The following is a 17,543-nucleotide window of genomic DNA, read 5'->3' as shown; positions in this document are numbered from 1 at the left end:
ATAACAATCCATCTTGGTCATCTGTTCATTTGAATGGTCAAACAACAGCAACCTACTGCTGGCCTAACATAAAAATAAAGACATTGTTTTCAAAATGTTGATGTTTAAACGTTAAAGTTTTCTGAAACGATAACGCAAAAACGATTGGAATGTCGTTGTGTAAAAGGGGACTAAAAGGCATTGAACAGAGTGGAGGTTTTGAAGTATTTTCTTTGATATTCAGAGGGATAAACGCAATGTACCTGCTGCTACGCTTGGCGCGCGCTCTGGCGTAGTATGCCTCGTACGATTTTGGTTTCAGCTCCAGTGCCTTGGTAGCAAATTCCTCAGCCATCCCAAAGTCCTGAAAGAAGATCGAACAGAATACAAATGGAGTTAATTGATTTAAAACAAAACAAACAAAAAAAAAAAATCTAACTTAAAGTGCAAACCATCTTCCATAGGTTTCGCTCAGCTCACTTACATTCATTTTCCTCCGACATCGGGACAGATTGAGGAAGAGTGATACTTTGAGTTCCCTGAACGTCTTGAGGTCCTCGCTGAAGCCTTCGCGTGGAAACTTTTTGAGAGCGTACTGATAACGTTGTGCAGCCTCCTTCACCTTCCCCTTCTGTTGAGCGAACACACACAGGAAGCTGGTTTATGGACTCTCGTTGTATATGTGGGTGAAATTAGCCTGATTCGGTCACCTTTACTCACAAAGACCTCCTGGCTAATCTCATGTATTTATGAACAGGAAAGTGTAAATCATTCTATACATCCTCTAAAGAAATCTGTTCGGTCTCTGAGAAATGAATGATGTCGTTGTTTCTCTGGTTTGAGAGTTCTTATTTTTCTGGCTATGTGAACCTTTTCAGACATACCAGATTTAATCCCACTGAGCACCTTTAATTACAGTCTATAAGGTATTTGAATTAGATTCTGCTGGATAAAGTAGGGTTTCTTTATGCTTAACTGTGGAATTTTGCAGGTTTTAGTCGTTTCTCCTCCTGAAAAAAACTTTTCCGTCTTTGGTTAAATGGTCATATGTTACATTGTCACCATCATCAATAAAGGATATAACTCATGGATGTCAAACTCATTTGAGTTCAGAGGCCACAAACAGCTTGAAGGGGTCAGACTAGTAAAATAGTGCCATAATAACCTTTAAATTTAAGCTTTAAGGTTTTTCTATGTTGTGGCGCAGAGTATATGATGAAAACGTTGATATAAATAAAACCCAAAAAACAATTACTACTGAAAATTACTATAATCTCAAAGTAAATTGAATGTTAACAAAAAGTTCTGGTGCAAAATCCAGTAAAATGTCGAGAAAACATCTCTAGCTTTAAGAAAGAATTTTTTTTGCCTCGAAACCCCTGATGAAACTACAACTGAAATCATACAGACATATATAAAAATGTAGTCCTTGGATCTAGGCGTGAAGACAGATTTCGCCTTTTTATTTTTGCACATTATGCATGTTATGTTTTTAACTGTACTGTAAACCAGAAAGACATAAATGAAGCTGCCATATGATACCAACGGGTCATTTAGTTAAAAAATAAACACATTTGACTAAATATGACATGCAGAACTGTAATTATCCTTAATTTTGTAAATAATAATAGTAATCAATCTTCATATTTCATTAATGGGAAGAGCAGCAGCTTTTGGAAGAAAATCATTGAAATTGTCCGGCTTGTTTCATCTTCCTGTACGAAACATGAGCTGCTGTGTGCAGCAGCATGCTGACCTTGTAGAAACCGTCCCCCTCCTCGATGAGTTTGCTGAGTAAGATGATCATGATGTCGGGTTTGGAGGTGGCCATGGCCCACGTGGCTGGACCTGCGTAACACAGGGAGGAGCAGATGAAAACAAAAAACAAAAAGAAAATGCAGTGAGAAAAGGAGGAACGGGGAGGGAGGGAGGAGCGACTGGGCGTCACACGACACACGACAGTAAGAACAGGGACGAGGACGACAGCCAAAATGAGGAATGGAAGAGAGAAGACAGGCAAACCACTGCAAGAGGAAAAGATCACAAAAGTCTGGCTTTGTTATGAGACGATATTCACTTTAACAATGCTCAGAGTTCGAGGACTAAATATAGCAAAACGCCATGGACATTTGAGCCATACTGAAATAAATTATTAAAACAAGTTTCAGATATATTTTGGAAGAGGGAAAGTGTAAATCAACTAAACTTAGACTCGGCTACAGCTATGAATTGTATCATTTACCAATTAACTAATAAAAACAAATGTACAAATCATTCATTCCTGCTTCCCTGTAAGCAAAATCAAACAGAATTTTCAGACGGATGTGTTTTTCTGGACATATACAAACACCACAGATATGAAGAGAAGGAGGATCTTGCACAAGGAGACACGGGGCAGGAACAATAAACAGAGAGGAGCAAGCAGGAGGAGTATATCGGGGCTCGGCAGGCGTTCGCGGTCATCTGAGCTGAAATGCCGCTGACTGGCCTAGCTGACGCCGAGGAACACGATGGACGACGCGGGGCGCGTCGCGGCGCCGCAGTCTGTGGGTGGCGGTGGCACAGAGGAGTTACAGGTAACATGCATTTCCGCTAAGTCACAACAACGCCAGTGGCACGGTGCACGTCCATCATGCATCTGTGGGATGGGAAGTCAACACCTCGGTACGACGTCACAGGCCGGGGGCCGGGCATGCTGCCGTTGAGCGTCTACCTCTAGGCAATCCCCACCGCGTCACTGACAGCGCTAATGACAACGCGTGTGATCGTTTGTCACTTTGGGAAGGTTTTTGGTAGCTAAGCTCGCCTGCCGACACTCAGGACGACACAGACAACACAGAAAGAGGAGATAGAGCTGTCAAAATGCCTGGTAGGGTGAGAAGTCGACAGCCTTGGCTTTACCTCGGGGCCGACTGGGCAGCGTCTGACATCCTGGGGCCGGAGAGAGAGGCGGGGATGGGGGGGTGGGTGGTAGGGTGAAGGAGGAGGGGGAGAGGAGGAGGTCAGTGGGAGGGTGGGGAGGAGGTGAGGTGGGGGAGGAGGAGGGGGGAGGAGGGGGTCCCGGAGAAAACAGGGGGGTGTGGGAGTGCGTAAAAGCGAAAGGAAAGAAGGAGAAAGAGAGGTGATGGTGGAGGAGAAGTGAGAAAAGGAACACAAGCAGCAGTGAGAAGCGGAAATAATTGCCTTTGCGAAAAAAAAACCCCAAAGACAAACAAAAAATAAATTACAGATACCGAACACCGCAAGCGCTAATAACAACCTGTCTCTGAGCAATTGCAGAGGAACAGAGAAAGAGGATGTGATTGAGAGAGGGACAGGGAAGAGAGCGTGAGCGATAGAGACAAACGAGACAGAAAGAGAGAGAGAGAGAGAGAGAGAGAGAGAGAGAAGGCAAAACAACACAGCTGCAACAGTAGTACAATAAAACGAAACGGCCCATCGGAGCCATAAAGGGCTGAGGAGAAGCAGCGTGGGGCAGCAGAAGGGAGGCTGATCACATACAGGACGTGGTTCACGCCACATGGAGACACAGACCTGCATCCATGGCTCATTGTCGCACGGTGCTCTGCAATGAGCAGCAGGAAGTGTGCACTCAAAACAAGCGCAATTCCCTCTTCCAGTCGTTCATGCAGCTCATGCTTAAACTCCTACAGCATGAAACGCGTCGTTTCTCATTTTACAGCTGGGTAATGTGGCGCTACGGGGCCAAGATGCTGCACTCAAGGGGCCTTCGTGTGCCAAAAGAGGAATCCCGCCGCAGTCCGACATGTCTGTTCTTACCTATCTTGGCTCCTTTCTTGAGCAGGGCGACGACCACGGAAGTGTTCCTGCAGCCCACCGCCCGGTCCAGAGGCCGCATGCCGCTGTAGTCCACATGCTCAATCATGGCGCCGTGGTCCACCAAGAACTGGACCTGAATCCACATGGAATAGAAACAGTCAGCCACTATGTATTGATCAATATTCCTCACATAATAGGGGGTTTATTTGGGGGCTGTTCTGATGCAGTTTCCTCTCTGTCCAGATTAAAGAAGGCGGGTGAAATGTGCGGTCTTATGTTGTGCAGTGAGACGGGAGTACAGACTGCTGTTTCGTGGTATTGTGACAACAGATTCTCTGAGAGAAATGCAATGAGCTACATCCGCTAACACAGAAAAGCTAAGAAAACCCACAGAGAATCATGTTCATTTGATGAAGACTCTGTTATTACTGTTGTACATTTATATATGCTATATCTTTAAAGAAAACATTATTAAAAAATGTATAAAAAAATCAAGAGCCTTCATTAACTTTATACGATGTACAATTGGAGAGCTGCTCCTCTCAGTGCAAAGGAACAAAATGTAAAACTAAAATAATATAATGCAATATGGCAATAGTCTCACAGATGCTTCTGTTTATGCAGTCAGATTATGCAGTCAACTCCACATTTTGGACAAGCTGTGCATTTTAGCAGCTATAAAGAACTCATAATACTCTGTTGAAGAATTTGAAATAACCTCTGGATATGCTTGAGGTTTTAAAGGTTTCTCAGCAAACTGGCCCACTTTGTTCCTCGCTCTCTACTCACCACTTCCGAGTCGCCGTAGAAAGCAGCCAGGTCGAGTGGCGTGCGCCCGTTCTTGTCGGCGTGGTCGGTGGTGGCGCCGTTCTCCACCAGGCAGCGCACCACGGGCAGGTGGCCTTTGAGACACGCCCAACTCAGAGCGGTCAGACCCTCCTTATCCATCAGAGACAGAGAGGCTCCTGGGAACACACAGCAGCTCGATTGGATTCAGACACTGAGCGACTGCGGCGGTAAAGAGAGTATTTTGCAACAAAAGTAATTGCTAGGCTTTGCAAAAAGATCCAACTTTGCCATCGCGTACACTGTACGTAAATCTGTTCAACACCCCTGAGCAAAACCATCCAGGACAGACTTCCATTTCCAAGAGGGAACATTTAATCGAAGTGCAGCGAAACGACTTGTGGGAAGAAATGTAGACTTTAAACTACTACCGTCTAATACTGTACACATTTTCACTTTTTGTTTGTCTTTGCATGATGATTCTTCCTCAGCAGCTTCTCCAGATCTATTAAATACGATTTCCTTACATCCTCCAGGTCTGATTCTGACACACAGGTCATGTTTACAGAGATGGGAGCATTCTTTTAAAACTTAAAACCTTGAAAGCAGCGACACAGAGAGGGGAGGCGAAACTCATTAGTGTATTCTGAAGAAAGATCAAGGACTGTCAGTGTGAGTCACACTGCATTTATTACCATCAGGCAAGAGTTTCACATTTTTATCTGTCCATGTTCTTTTGCACAAAATCCAGATCACAAAAACATTTTTTTTAAATGTTATTCAGATTTAGATGCTAATTGATTAACTCACCTTGAGATAGCAGAAACTCCACCGTGCCCAAGTGTCCCTCAGAGGCGGCCATCATCAGAGGAGTGCGACCCTGCTTGTCAGCCAGATTCACGTCGGCGCCATGCGTTAGGAGCAGGTCCACGATCTGCAGCATCCAAAATTAAACATTTGCGTCACAGAGGAACGGCAATCTAATTACTTTAACACCAATAAGTCAAAAAAAAAAAAGATGAAAACTTCTTTCTCAACATCAAACAGTTCAAGAATTTGTCTTTGAATGTTGGTCTTGCATGACGGGGGTGCGTGTCATGCGAGTTGAGACGAAAAGAAATTCTACGTAGGAAAAAAACCTCAGAAAGACGTGGATATGGATCCCACGGGATCGGCCTGCCACTGACCTGCCAGTGTCCCTGCCGGACGGCGCTGAACAGCGGCACGATGCCCCGTCTGTTGGGCTGGGCGACGGCGGCGCCCTGCTCCAGTAAGAGTCGACAGACCTCCAGCTTCCCCCGACCGGACGCAGCAGTCAGAGCTGTGAGGAGGAGGAGGAAGAGGAGGAAGAGGAGAGGACAATGAGTGGTTCATCTACCCGGGAGAAATCACATCTCAAGATCCTCCGAGTGCCTTCATGCAGACACGAGGAAAAGGCCATCTGTTAAGTCGACACTGGGAGATTTTCTGGGCAGTGGAAAGGAGACGGTGACATAAAATTATCATCTCATTGCCCTTTGAGTGTCTTTGGCGCACTCGTTGGCGAAAGGTAATCATTGGAGGAGAAGCCCTCAAAGGAAGGTAAAAGTACGAGTGACAATTTTACTCCTCTGATACCCAAATAGAATGCGTTGCGCAGGTAGATCTCAGAGTAATCGCTCGATAAATAAAATGCACGCGAGAACAGATTTAAAGAAGACACTGATGAAACAGATCGGTATGATGCTTATCTAAAGGCACAAATACAAACAAGGTTTCGTCTGGTTGAGGAGGATGTATGCAACGCCACTATATATCTGAGCAGGGTGTCTTCTTCCATTGTCTATGGAAGAAGACACCTTGCTTAAATTTAACTGGGGCTTAATCAAAAAGTCCAAACAATTATAATTACGCAAACACTGCTTAGAACATTTCATATTATAGTTTTGATAGACGTACATAAACTGTATGTTATTTTGCTTTTTGGAACTTTTAATTATGATTTGGGATGGTCAATTTTCATTATATTTTCAGCGGTTTTGTATCCGATTTTAGCTGTTTCATCTCGTTTTTTTCAGCATTTTGAGACAATCTTTTACATTTTAGCTGTTTTAACCATTTCAGCTCTTTTTAAAGCAGGTTTGCATGTCACACCCCTATTGTTAAGCTTTTTGCTTTCCTTTGGGAAATTCTCTGCGAAATCCAAATCTTTCCTTTTTGTTTTTTACTATAACTTGACTTGTCTTTACTCTTTACTGAATGACCTTGTAGAGGTGGTGCAGGTATTTGAAAAGATACTATAATATTGCTGTTCATGATTGGTTGTTGGGGGAGGGGCAAAGGGAAAACGACAATAAACATATTGTGGAAGAATAAATGTAAAATAATGTAAAATTCATGTGCTCATAGTCAAAAGTAATTTTTTGAAACAACAACTTTTAAACATTCCTCTGAAATCTAGCATATTCTCTGTGAATAGCAATAATGATGTATTTGACATGTAATGCAGTTTAAATTGTTGTGGATCAAATGCACAGATGGAATCACAAATAATGTAGATTAGTAAACCTTTACAGATGCAGACTGCCATGACTTTTCTCTATTCCTAGAATTCCATTACAATTCATGTTTTCTGGGCAGACAGGAAACTTCTCAGTCATGTGAAAATACACCGAAATGATCATAATCAATATTAATCAGATGGAAGCTGGAAGGATGATCGCAGCGCATCATATTTATTCTATAAAAACGGGTTTCATGCACTGTATTCAATCAATCTGTAGGCACCGATATATATCCTCTCCCTCCGGCTCTGATGAACAGAATGGCGTGTTTTTAGCCCACTTATTTACGAACAGTGGAATTAGAAATTATCTTCCAGAACAGCTGTTGCCCTTCTGATCCCTCATAAACAGCAAGACTACGGCTGAGTGAGTGCAAGTCGTCAGCTGGCAGCGAGAAGCCGTCCGCACACTTCCACGCTGCAATGAGGCTTTATGGCTTCAGGTTGTGACGATACATTACATTTCTCAACACCCTGCCACGGCGCAATCAGAGCAGTCATTTCTAGGCACCCTGAAGCACCTTCCTCCTCCTACTCCTCCTCCTCCTCCTCCTCCTCCTCCTCCTCCTCCTCACCCCTCCTCCCCCCACGAGCCCAGCCCTGTCTCTGCTCCAGTGACACCACTGCACTGCCATCAGCGTCTGACGCAGCAGCAGCACCATCCGCACTGCAGCGCTCCACCTCACAAACACACCGAATTCACTCCGGGTCTCGGGACGAACCGTGTTTCGTAACTCGCGTTTGTCCACGAGAGCCGGACGACTGTTCTGCATTTGGGCTCTCTGCCGTGTCAGAGTGAGCGTGCATTCTCACCCGTCTCCCCCCACAGCGTGTCGAAGTTATTGATCTGAGCCCTCTCCACCTCCTCTTCGTCTTTCTCCGGCAGGTCCAGTAGGTAGGAAACGATCTGACGGGGGACAGACGTTCAGGAGGACACAGATCAACGCACGACTCTATTTAGTAAATCTCTTCTGCAACAAGATGGAAGAGTCTGAACTTTAGACGTGATCGTCAGCAGCCAATCTGGCGCAGAAAATAATTAACAGTTTAATATCACAGAGGACGGATTCTCACTTATTATATTAACGCAGAGCGAAAGAGAGCGAAAGAGAGAAAGAGAGACAGACAGAGCGAGCATGTTAGCAAGAAAACAAGCAAGGAAGAAAGAAAGCAGGCAAGGAAGGAAGGAAAGAGAGAGAAACAAGAAAACAAAGCAAGCAGGCAAGAAAAAAGAGAGAAAGCATAGTAATGATGCGGCCGTACCTCTGTGTATCCCATACTGGCTGCAGCGATGAGCGCCTGCTGGACGGCGTGGCTCTTGGTGAGCGCCGCCTGCTGCTGGCTCTGTGGCGACTGCTGCTGCTGAGGCATGGAGCTCCAGTCACACTGGATCAGGAACTTCACTACCTCCATGTGGCCCCTCAGGGCGGCGTGCACCAGGGCGCACTGTCCATTCTTGTCCAGATGGTCCACCTGGTGACAGGAAACAGGGTTAGTTACGGGGGAGGGGGGGTGGGGGTGGTCACCACCAGGGCGCGCTCTGTATCCTCCCCGTTTTGTCCTCCGCACACCTTCGCTCTCTTGCGGCACAGGGCGGTCACGATGGCCATATGTCCCCCGGCGGCGGCGTAGCCCAGCGGCGTGAGGCCGCTTTCAGACTGGGTGTCAACGGAGGCGCCGAACTCGAGCAGCAGAGCCACCATGTCCATGTAGCCCAGGTGGGAGTGCACACACAGGACGGGGGCGTTGTTCAGCACCTCGGTACGGTAGTTCACATTGGCGCCGCCCAGCATCAGCAGCCGGCTCACCTGAACGAGCGCGAAGGAAAAACAAAAAAACACCTGAGAAGCAGTTCTCGCGTATAATGGCGACTTGATCAAGAGGGAGCAAGGAGACAAAAAAAACAAAACATAAAAACAAATGCATACGATAATACAGCGACATTAGAAGAGAGAAAGTATTTGACAGTGTTTAAAGTGATATATATTAAGAAACAAATCGATAAAAGCTAAAAAGGAAATGCAGAGATTCTTCATTAATGGCTGTTTAGTAAGTTTGAAGGTCTGCTGCAGATAATTACAGTCATTTGCAACAGAAAACTGAACTGAGGAGGGACCAAAGGAGATGCGGGCTTTAAGTATGACCAGACCAGGGGTCAAGAGCCACATGTCAAGAGCCAGTCTGAAGTGGCTTTATGAAGCTTTTGGAATACTATTTGTAAAAAACAAAAAAAAATGCTTCTCGTCTTCGTTGTATTAGCATTCCACATTGATTTCCAAATTCATCCAGGTTAAAAACAACTAAAACAGCCACAATAGAAGGATTTGTTAAAAATGGGGGTTGGAACTACTGAAAAAAACTCAAATTATTGAAATTGCTGGCGTGTCTTTTTCAGGGAAAGAAAAAATGAGAAAGGGAAAAAAGTAAAAAAAAGAAAAAAAAACCGGAAAAAATATGGTTGTAAAGAGCTAAATGGCAATAATTGAAAAATCCATTAAAAAAAAAAAAAAAAAAGACACCAAAATACCCAAGAAAAAATAGCCACAAAAAGCTAAAAACCTAATAACATATATCAACATTGTCGCTATGCCACTTCTTGAACACAACTGCAGTCTTTGTATGTGTGGCTATTTTTAATTTCTTCTTAATTTCATACGATTAGCATGTCTTGCGGCTCCAGACACATTTTATCCGGCGCTTTTAGCCGCGAAGGCTGCCGATCCCTGAATCACACTGACGGAGCTACTGGAACGTAGACTGCGACGCACACAAAGACGCGAGGAGAGTCGGAGTGGCGTCTCGCTCGCACTACCAAAACTGCATTTTGCGTTCCAGATGGTGTTGAAATTCGGTGTCTGCTGGTACCTTGATGTTGGGAGTGTAGAGATTTCGGAGAGAAGAAAGCGCAGCTGAAAGACCCTCTGTGCTGTAGGATACCCACAGGCCTTGCAAGATAGATGAGGAAACTCCGACTTTCTTGCTGAGGCCCTTGAAGAGAGCGAGACAGCGAGAGAGAGAGAGTGTAAATATTCATTACTGTGGAGCTAGACCAGACCACAGCTGCGCGGGGGCGTGGTGCATGTGCAATGCGTGAGCGCAGATGAGTGCGAGGACAAATAATGGTATACCTTGAAGATATGTGCTTTGAGGATGTGATGGCCCAGCTCAATAGTCTGCTGCCTGTTCAGCTTGTTCTCCTGCCGCGAGAACCAGAAGGCCAATAGGGTGTGCCCGCTCCTGCGCCAGAGGATAAACATCTCTCAATACACACTGACTCATCAGGCCGTTACCTCGCGCTATCTGCACAGTTGGCAGAATTAGGTTTAATTATAACACAGGAAATGAAATGTTCCTTCGCTTGTGAGATAAACATTATGTACTGTACCTGCAAAAAAAAAAAAAAGAAAAGAGGGAGCTCTCAATTTAAGTCCGCTGATAACATTACGCAACACCGTGGGCTGAGGTGCATTCCTGCATGTGGCTCTGCGTTACAGTGACACGTGCCACCCCCCCCAATCATTTTTGTTATTTTTGAACTCTTATGCTTCTTTTTGTTCACCACTGACGCACGTCAACAAACCATTGATTCTAGACTGTTATAATGATATCTAAGAAATTCTAAAACTCCCAGGAATGAGACAAAAAGGGCTTTGTGACTATAAACTTTCTAGAAAGATTTCGGGAATACAGACAAGCGTCACAAGAAGCAAGAACTGCAGCCAAAAAATCGAAACAAATCCACTCAATGACAACTACAAAACAGTCGTATTTCAGATATACCTCATAAATGTTATTAAGTAGTTTTTTTGTTTTTACTTTTTACTTATATTTTCACTCAAAAACTATGATGATTTCTCACATCCACAGCAACATTTTTTTTTTTAAAAGCCCTCAATGGGATTCATTGCGTTTTATATAAAGTCCAGGAAGTCCATGGTGTGTGTTATTGCTGATGGAAGAATTACAGACTATAGTAATGTGTGTTTGTGCACGTTTCACTGCAACTACCTCAAAAATTATCGTTTTGAATTTAAAGCGCATTTGAGAACTCTGTACTTTCACTCTGATTGTGTGTTATTTAAACAAGCGTCTGCACTTCAGTCAACACATGAATGTGGACGCACGTGGACAAATATGAAACTATACAGCATCTGTCCCTAAAGGGAGAAGCACATTGATGTTAGAAACAATCGTCAAACCAAATGGAAAAATAAAGGTCTTCATGTATAAAATAAACCAGTTGAACTTTCACTTTTACAGTTTTTGAACTAATCTGGTAGTAATAGTGCAGAGTTGGATTTTTGAATGTTAAAATCAAAGATTTCATTTCACATGGTCTCAAGCTGAACCAGTCTATCAGAAAGCTTTTCGGGCTCTGTTTGCTTATGATCTTATGTTATTCAACCTGAATTTCTACGCGGCATCACAGAGAGAGAGAGAGAGTGTCTCGTTTCATCCCGTCCTCACCTCGGATCGCAGAGGAACTTTGTCTTCTCGCCCTCCTCCCTCCAGATCAGCCACTCTCTGAAGGAGGGGTGAACGAACATCCTCGTCCCGTCCCTCCTCTTCACGAGGAAGACCGACAGGTTGTCCACACGTTGCTGGAAGTCCTCCCAGTCCAGCGTGCCCTGCAGCCGCAGACACGGTGACAATGTTACACAAGCGAGGCAAGGCAACTTTATCTGCGTGGCACTGGTCATGTTTTATAGCAAACAGGCAATTAGAAGTTTTACGCAAATTCTAAATATCAGATACATTGAAGAAAATACAATGCATGACATAGTGTTAAAGTGCAGCTTAAAAGGAGCAGCTGCTTTACTGCAGGGCATAGAAAACAGTTAAAATGAAATGATAATATTATCCAGGTTCATAAGTATTCTTTTTTTCAAACACGCTTAGAGACACTCTACGCTCTTAAGCTCCATGAAGATTTATAAAATATTTGTCAAAATGGTCTCATCTCCAGGCTAAAAACAGCAAAATTACCCAGAATTGCAAAAAAAAAAGACAAACCTGATAAAAAAATACTAAAATTATTCAAAAATAATCCAGGAAACACAGCTAGAACTGTGTTGTCTGTAATTTGCTTCCTCATGTCTCGTCTGAGTGTTTTATGTTTGTGTGTTTTTTTACTGTCAAAGCACTTTGTGATCAACTGCTGTTAAAACGTGCTATATAAAGTTATTATTATCATAAAACAGCTGGCATTGCTAAAAATGGATAAAATAGCAAAATTAGTCCAGGAAAAGCTGCTAAGATGTTAAAATCATGAAAAAAAACTGTCAAAAAAAGGTCAAAATTTAAAATGTTTCAAAACCTATATGCCTGAACAGAAGAAAAGACTTATAAATAACTGAAGATTGATTCTCAGAGACTTTATGCTCCGCCGACCGGTTTTTTAATCGCCTGCGGGGCTGGACGTGTGAAGGGGATTTTCCACAACAGATCCGAATGACCATTTCAGGAGGACAACCTGCAGTGAGCCGGAGTTGATGGCCTGGTAGATCTGCTCGTCGTTCAGCGGGTGGAGCGAGGCGACGGCGACGTTGAGCAGGGGAAGCGCCCGCTCAAACGACGACTGCGTGGGGAAGCGCATATTACACTGCAGCAGGTACACCTCCGCCAGGTTCACGGGAACCACCTGAGGAAAAAAAACAAAAACAAACCGAAACAAAGAAAAAGGAGAGAATTTCACTTCTAATGCTGATTTCCTTTGGATCGGCTCCATAAACAATGAATAATTCATCTGAACAGCGAGGCTCCGACGTGGTCTTCCTTAGAAAGAGAATGTGAATTCATCAGCTGCGATTCTTCAGTCTGGAGGAGCATCTGAATACGTGAAGTGAAATAAATCTGGGGGAGTGAGATAAAATATCTCACCACGAAATGCACACAGAGACTATTCAGATGCATAATTTATGATAAAAAAAGAAAAAAAAAAGAAAAAGGCATTTGGGTTTGAAAAGACACGGGCACAGTCACGGAGCGTATAAATAAAAACAACATCTCCAGCATCGCCTTTCAGGATCAAGAGTGCCACGTTTTCCGTTTCAGATAGGAGGCTTTTCAAGTGTCATCAAGTGCTTGAGGAATCTAAATACACTCTAACTGCCATCGTGTCGATGGCATTACTTTGACGATTAAGAAAAGCTGACATTACTCAGGTGTGTGCACAGTGATGCAGTGGCTCGCACCTTCTAATATGCTTATATATGGTAATATGGTTTGAGTGTTTTTGAGTTTGATTGTTGGATTTTCAGTCCAGAATCAGTCCTGATGACTCGAAATTGCCTGTGTGTGTGTGTGTGTGTGTGTGTATGAGAGAGTGTGTGCAGGCACATGACTTTAGCTTTGAGGTCACCAAACAAGAACATGTTGTCCACATTTTGGTAAAAACTCTATATTTTGCTTTGATTTGTCCTTTTTTTTTACATGATAATTTTTCACATGTTTAAGCCAAATTAACTCTGAACTGTGTGTCATAGTTTGTACAGATGTAAGCTTTATTTCAGTGATTGCAAAAAAAATAAAAATAATGGGGGTTTAAGATGAAGCCAGCATGATCTTTGCCACTGAATTTAGTATAATTATTTCCCTGAAACACAATTTTTCCGAAATGATTGTGTTATAAGAGCGAAGGAGAAATAAAACTGGTGAAACTTGAAATGAGTTTTGCCTTCATTGCATATCGATGCCAAATGGTGTTAATAATGTGAAGAAAATTAGGAACTCCACCACTCAATGGAATATTACTAATTGGGGAGAGATAAAAGTGTGAAATGTTGATATTTGTGCTGTGAAGCAAGTATGCCGTTTTTATATTGTTTACCTACCAAGAAGCTGTTAAAGGGGACAATGAGACGGCTGAACGATTAAATGTCCACCCCCTTGTTAATATTGTGGGTCAAGGAAGTTGATGTTCTAATCATGTAGGAGCCGCAAGCCTTCCCGAGTATTTTCATTTGGAAAATGAGAAGAAAAAGAGACAGAAAAAGACGTGTATCCACTCGACTCCAACCACGTTCATCTTGTGCATTTAGATTTCAACCTGCTGCTCCTTCGAGGACCCAATCAAACCAAGCCGACACAATTTACTCTTACGAAACAGAATAAATGAGTGTGAGGAGTCAGCAAATTCAGAAAACAATGCTGTACCTTATAGCTGGAGCTTTTGAGGACAAGGTAGCCCTTCTCGATGAGGTCAAAGGTGAGTTTGAGGTACAGATAGGATCCCTGGCTCAGGGCTTTGAGGTGAGCGCTGAGCTTGCCGAAGGTGGTGTTGTCCATCTTGCCGTTGAGCGAGATGTTGTTCTGGATCTCCGGGCTGCTGTGGATGCGGTGCAGGATGTAGCCCTGCAGGTCCTGGTCGATGGCGTCGTTCTCATCCAGGCCGTCCAGAGAGATGCGGTGGAACGGCAACGCGTTGGTGATCTCCTGCGCGCGGGGGGGGGGGGGGGGGGGGGGGGGAATATTGACCCCAGGTTTGAACATGCCACCACGGACAGTGCACACTCCCAACACCAACCGCACTGTGCCATGAGCTCACATTCTGTGTGATTTGGTACAAAAACCGTTTTGTTTGTGAATAAAATATATGAGATTTGCAAATATGTGCCGTCTAATCTGTTGGGTTTTGTGATTTGATCTAGCGGGCATGGAGGGAAAAAAAAAAGAAAAAAAATCTCTCGCATAGAAAAAGCTTTTGTATTCATGCTCTGCACTATATGCATGGAGGAAGAATGAAAAGGTCACAGACAGAGAAATTCAATACATCAATCCTGTGAACGCTGGTCGTTGGCAGAAGATGAGGTAAAACATTCTGATGGGACGGAACACAACGGAGGACTAAATTGGGATGAGAAGTAAATCCCTCTCAAAAGGCATCGGGTCCGATCGAAAGCGGGAGCTGCTCCTCGGTTACCTGTAACGTGGTTCTGACGGTGACCACCAGCTTGAGCCAGGGAGGGAACTTGTTGATGGTTTTGGTGAGGAAGGACACGATGGTGTCTCCGTAGTCCGGCTTGTGGAACTCGGCCTCGTTGAGGCCGTCGATGAGGACGATGAGATCCTCGTCGCAGCTGATCTTCCTCTCTGGAAAACAGTCACGACCACAGCGTAAACTTGAATATAGCTGAATGTAGAAAGACTACTGATACAGATCATTAATGACATTCTCACAAGTTGGAGGTTCAATCCTCATCCAGCTGAAGTGATATCCAGCGCTATATAAGTTAACCCTATATCCATCAGGAAAGATCGGCAATAAAAAGTGGACCAAGCTGAGATACTTGCGACTAATTCTGCTTCAACTCATTGTGACAACAAGCGATTGAATTGTGAGGGTGACGCAGCGAACTGTGAGCCAAGGTCTCCCGTCAAATAAATGATACGCTGATGTCTCAAGAGCTACTGCTATAAAACTTAGCAAAAAAAAAAAAAAAAAAAAATCTACTTTAATAACAAAGATGTGAAAATATTCAGACCAACAAAGTGTCTGGAGAGTAACCTTCGGATCGATGAGATGTTTCCTTCAAAAGTGTTTAGAGGGGAAGAGGAAGATGCAGCATGAAGAGCCACTCCAAAAAAAACTACAAACTAAATACACAGTAAAGGAACAATGCACAAGTAGCTGTAGTAGAAGTAGTAGTGATGGTAGTAGGAGTCATAGTAGCGTCTATGCGGCTGCAATATGCAAAGACGAGGTGAGTTTTTCCACCTGATCCGACAGGATTCGAAACGTGTCCAAAACACTCAAGGGCAAGATTTTATCTGATGCACAAGCTGGAACAAAAAGAGAAATGTTGTCTCGTCTGAGGCAGTGGAGAGCAGGACAGACTTGCAGCAGGTGGTGAGGGAGGCAGAACACCACCAATAAGATTTCCACTGTGACTACAAAATAAGAGCGGCTGTATCAGTGATTGCAACAGCTTTGATTCTGCACAGTTTTCCTTGCTCAGACCACACTGAGGGTCAATAACCATCAATTAATCGTATTCATCCCATTGCTAAACATTTCCCCTTTGCTCTTAAACAATGACATTATGAATATTACTCCAAAATTGTCAAAGCTGTCTGAAGCCAATTAGTCCCAAGTTGCACACAGTGAAAGGTGTACCTTTGTAAAGTGCATCCAGGGGCTCGAGGACGCCCCTCCTGAAGGAGGCCAGCGGGTCCTGGACGCAGGAGCGCAGGCTCAGGATGCTCTGGAGGTGCGGCTCCCGCAGCAGCTGCTCCCTGTAGGCCACCAGGTGCGGCGAGCGGCACAGCAGCGCCGCCACGTTGTGCACAAACTCCGGCACCAGGCAGGTGTAGGCATTATCCGCCTGGCAGTAGTGGTACGCCACCACCTGGGGGCGACAGAGAGCGGGAAGAAGGTTGGAGGCAGGTCACTCCAGCCGGAGGTAAATAAACACGGCTGTTCTACCTCACCTTGACCAACCTCGAGGAACTGAACACTGTCAAAACTAGTCTGCAGAAGCAGCGGGGGGTAAAGGGGGGGTGTGACACACTTTTACAAGACTTTTTTCCCCGAGCTCTTGGTGCATAGACAGCCTTCCCAGACTCCACTACAACTACAAGTCATTTGGGATTGGAGTCGACTTCATGGTGGATGATTACGGAATAATGAAACATAATACTTCTCGTTTCACTGTACGCTCTCGGCTATTAATAATTCATCACTTCCGGCTTCCAGGAGAGACCGAGCCGGCGCTCGCATACTCATGTGTGAGGTGGCTGTGGCACGAGGAGCCAAGCGGCGACGTGTCAGATTTCACAGCTACCGTGCATGAGACATGTTCTGATGAATGACTGCATGCATGAATACATGAATGAATAAAAGCTATCTTTGCATGGACGTGTAGTCACATGGAAAATAGAGGATTTTTAGGTAAACAGCAGCAGCAGGTGTGACGAGCCCCTGGGGGTGGGGGGGGGGGGTTCAGGATTTCCAGAGGTGGGGCAGTGATCAGACAGCAGAGAGAAAGAGGGATGGCACAAAAAGACTAATCAAAATGGAAGGCTAATTTTTTTTGGCCACAATGGAATGAAAGGGTTTTTTTTTTTTTTCTCTTCAAAACAAAAGGGGTGAAAAAGGGAGTGAGCTTAATTATTAATGCACAGAGTTAACAAGATCTAATAGCTTGGCTGGGAAATGGCTTTCTGCAGGTATAAATATTTCATAAGGCTCCCTGGCAAAGTTGTTTTTTCTTTTTTAAACACATCTGCATAATGCATCAGGCTGGGACTGGGGATGCAGATGGCTAAGCAGCGGGGAAGGGGGGGGGGGGGTGCTTTCACACATTATATGGCTTTACATCGTACTCCTCGTCAGAAAGCAGGGCTGCAACAAGCTTTAAATGTCATAAAAAATAACAACAAAGATTAGACTGAAGGCCACCTGCTTTAATTCTACTACCCGGGGCTAAAGCCCCTGTCTGAGTGCTTGCAGGTGGCA

The 17,543-nt window shown here is 44.3% G+C and overlaps 1 protein-coding gene across 4 annotated transcripts in view; it reads right to left on the bottom strand.

The window, feature by feature from the left end:
- The window catches only part of tanc2b (tetratricopeptide repeat, ankyrin repeat and coiled-coil containing 2b), a 159,636-nt gene that overhangs the window by 4,992 nt on the left and 137,101 nt on the right, over positions 1–17,543 (bottom strand). For all 4 annotated transcript variants that reach the window (XM_080517324.1, XM_080517325.1, XM_080517327.1 and 1 more), the window contains 17 exons: positions 16,203–16,434; positions 15,009–15,178; positions 14,243–14,521; positions 12,561–12,728; positions 11,555–11,715; positions 10,216–10,324; positions 9,953–10,075; positions 8,659–8,895; positions 8,351–8,560; positions 7,901–7,994; positions 5,733–5,866; positions 5,356–5,479; positions 4,549–4,724; positions 3,760–3,892; positions 1,736–1,827; positions 464–610; positions 243–343 (listed from right to left, as the gene is read on the bottom strand). In XM_080517324.1, the coding sequence (XP_080373450.1) occupies positions 243–343; positions 464–610; positions 1,736–1,827; positions 3,760–3,892; positions 4,549–4,724; positions 5,356–5,479; positions 5,733–5,866; positions 7,901–7,994; positions 8,351–8,560; positions 8,659–8,895; positions 9,953–10,075; positions 10,216–10,324; positions 11,555–11,715; positions 12,561–12,728; positions 14,243–14,521; positions 15,009–15,178; positions 16,203–16,434 (2,690 nt within the window). The remainder of the gene's footprint in view (positions 1–242; positions 344–463; positions 611–1,735; positions 1,828–3,759; positions 3,893–4,548; positions 4,725–5,355; positions 5,480–5,732; positions 5,867–7,900; positions 7,995–8,350; positions 8,561–8,658; positions 8,896–9,952; positions 10,076–10,215; positions 10,325–11,554; positions 11,716–12,560; positions 12,729–14,242; positions 14,522–15,008; positions 15,179–16,202; positions 16,435–17,543) is intronic.

This window comes from Blennius ocellaris (genome assembly GCF_963422515.1).
Source record: "Blennius ocellaris genome assembly, chromosome: 21".
NCBI lineage: Eukaryota > Metazoa > Chordata > Actinopteri > Blenniiformes > Blenniidae > Blennius > Blennius ocellaris.
This window is presented reverse-complemented; position numbering and strand designations above follow the sequence as displayed.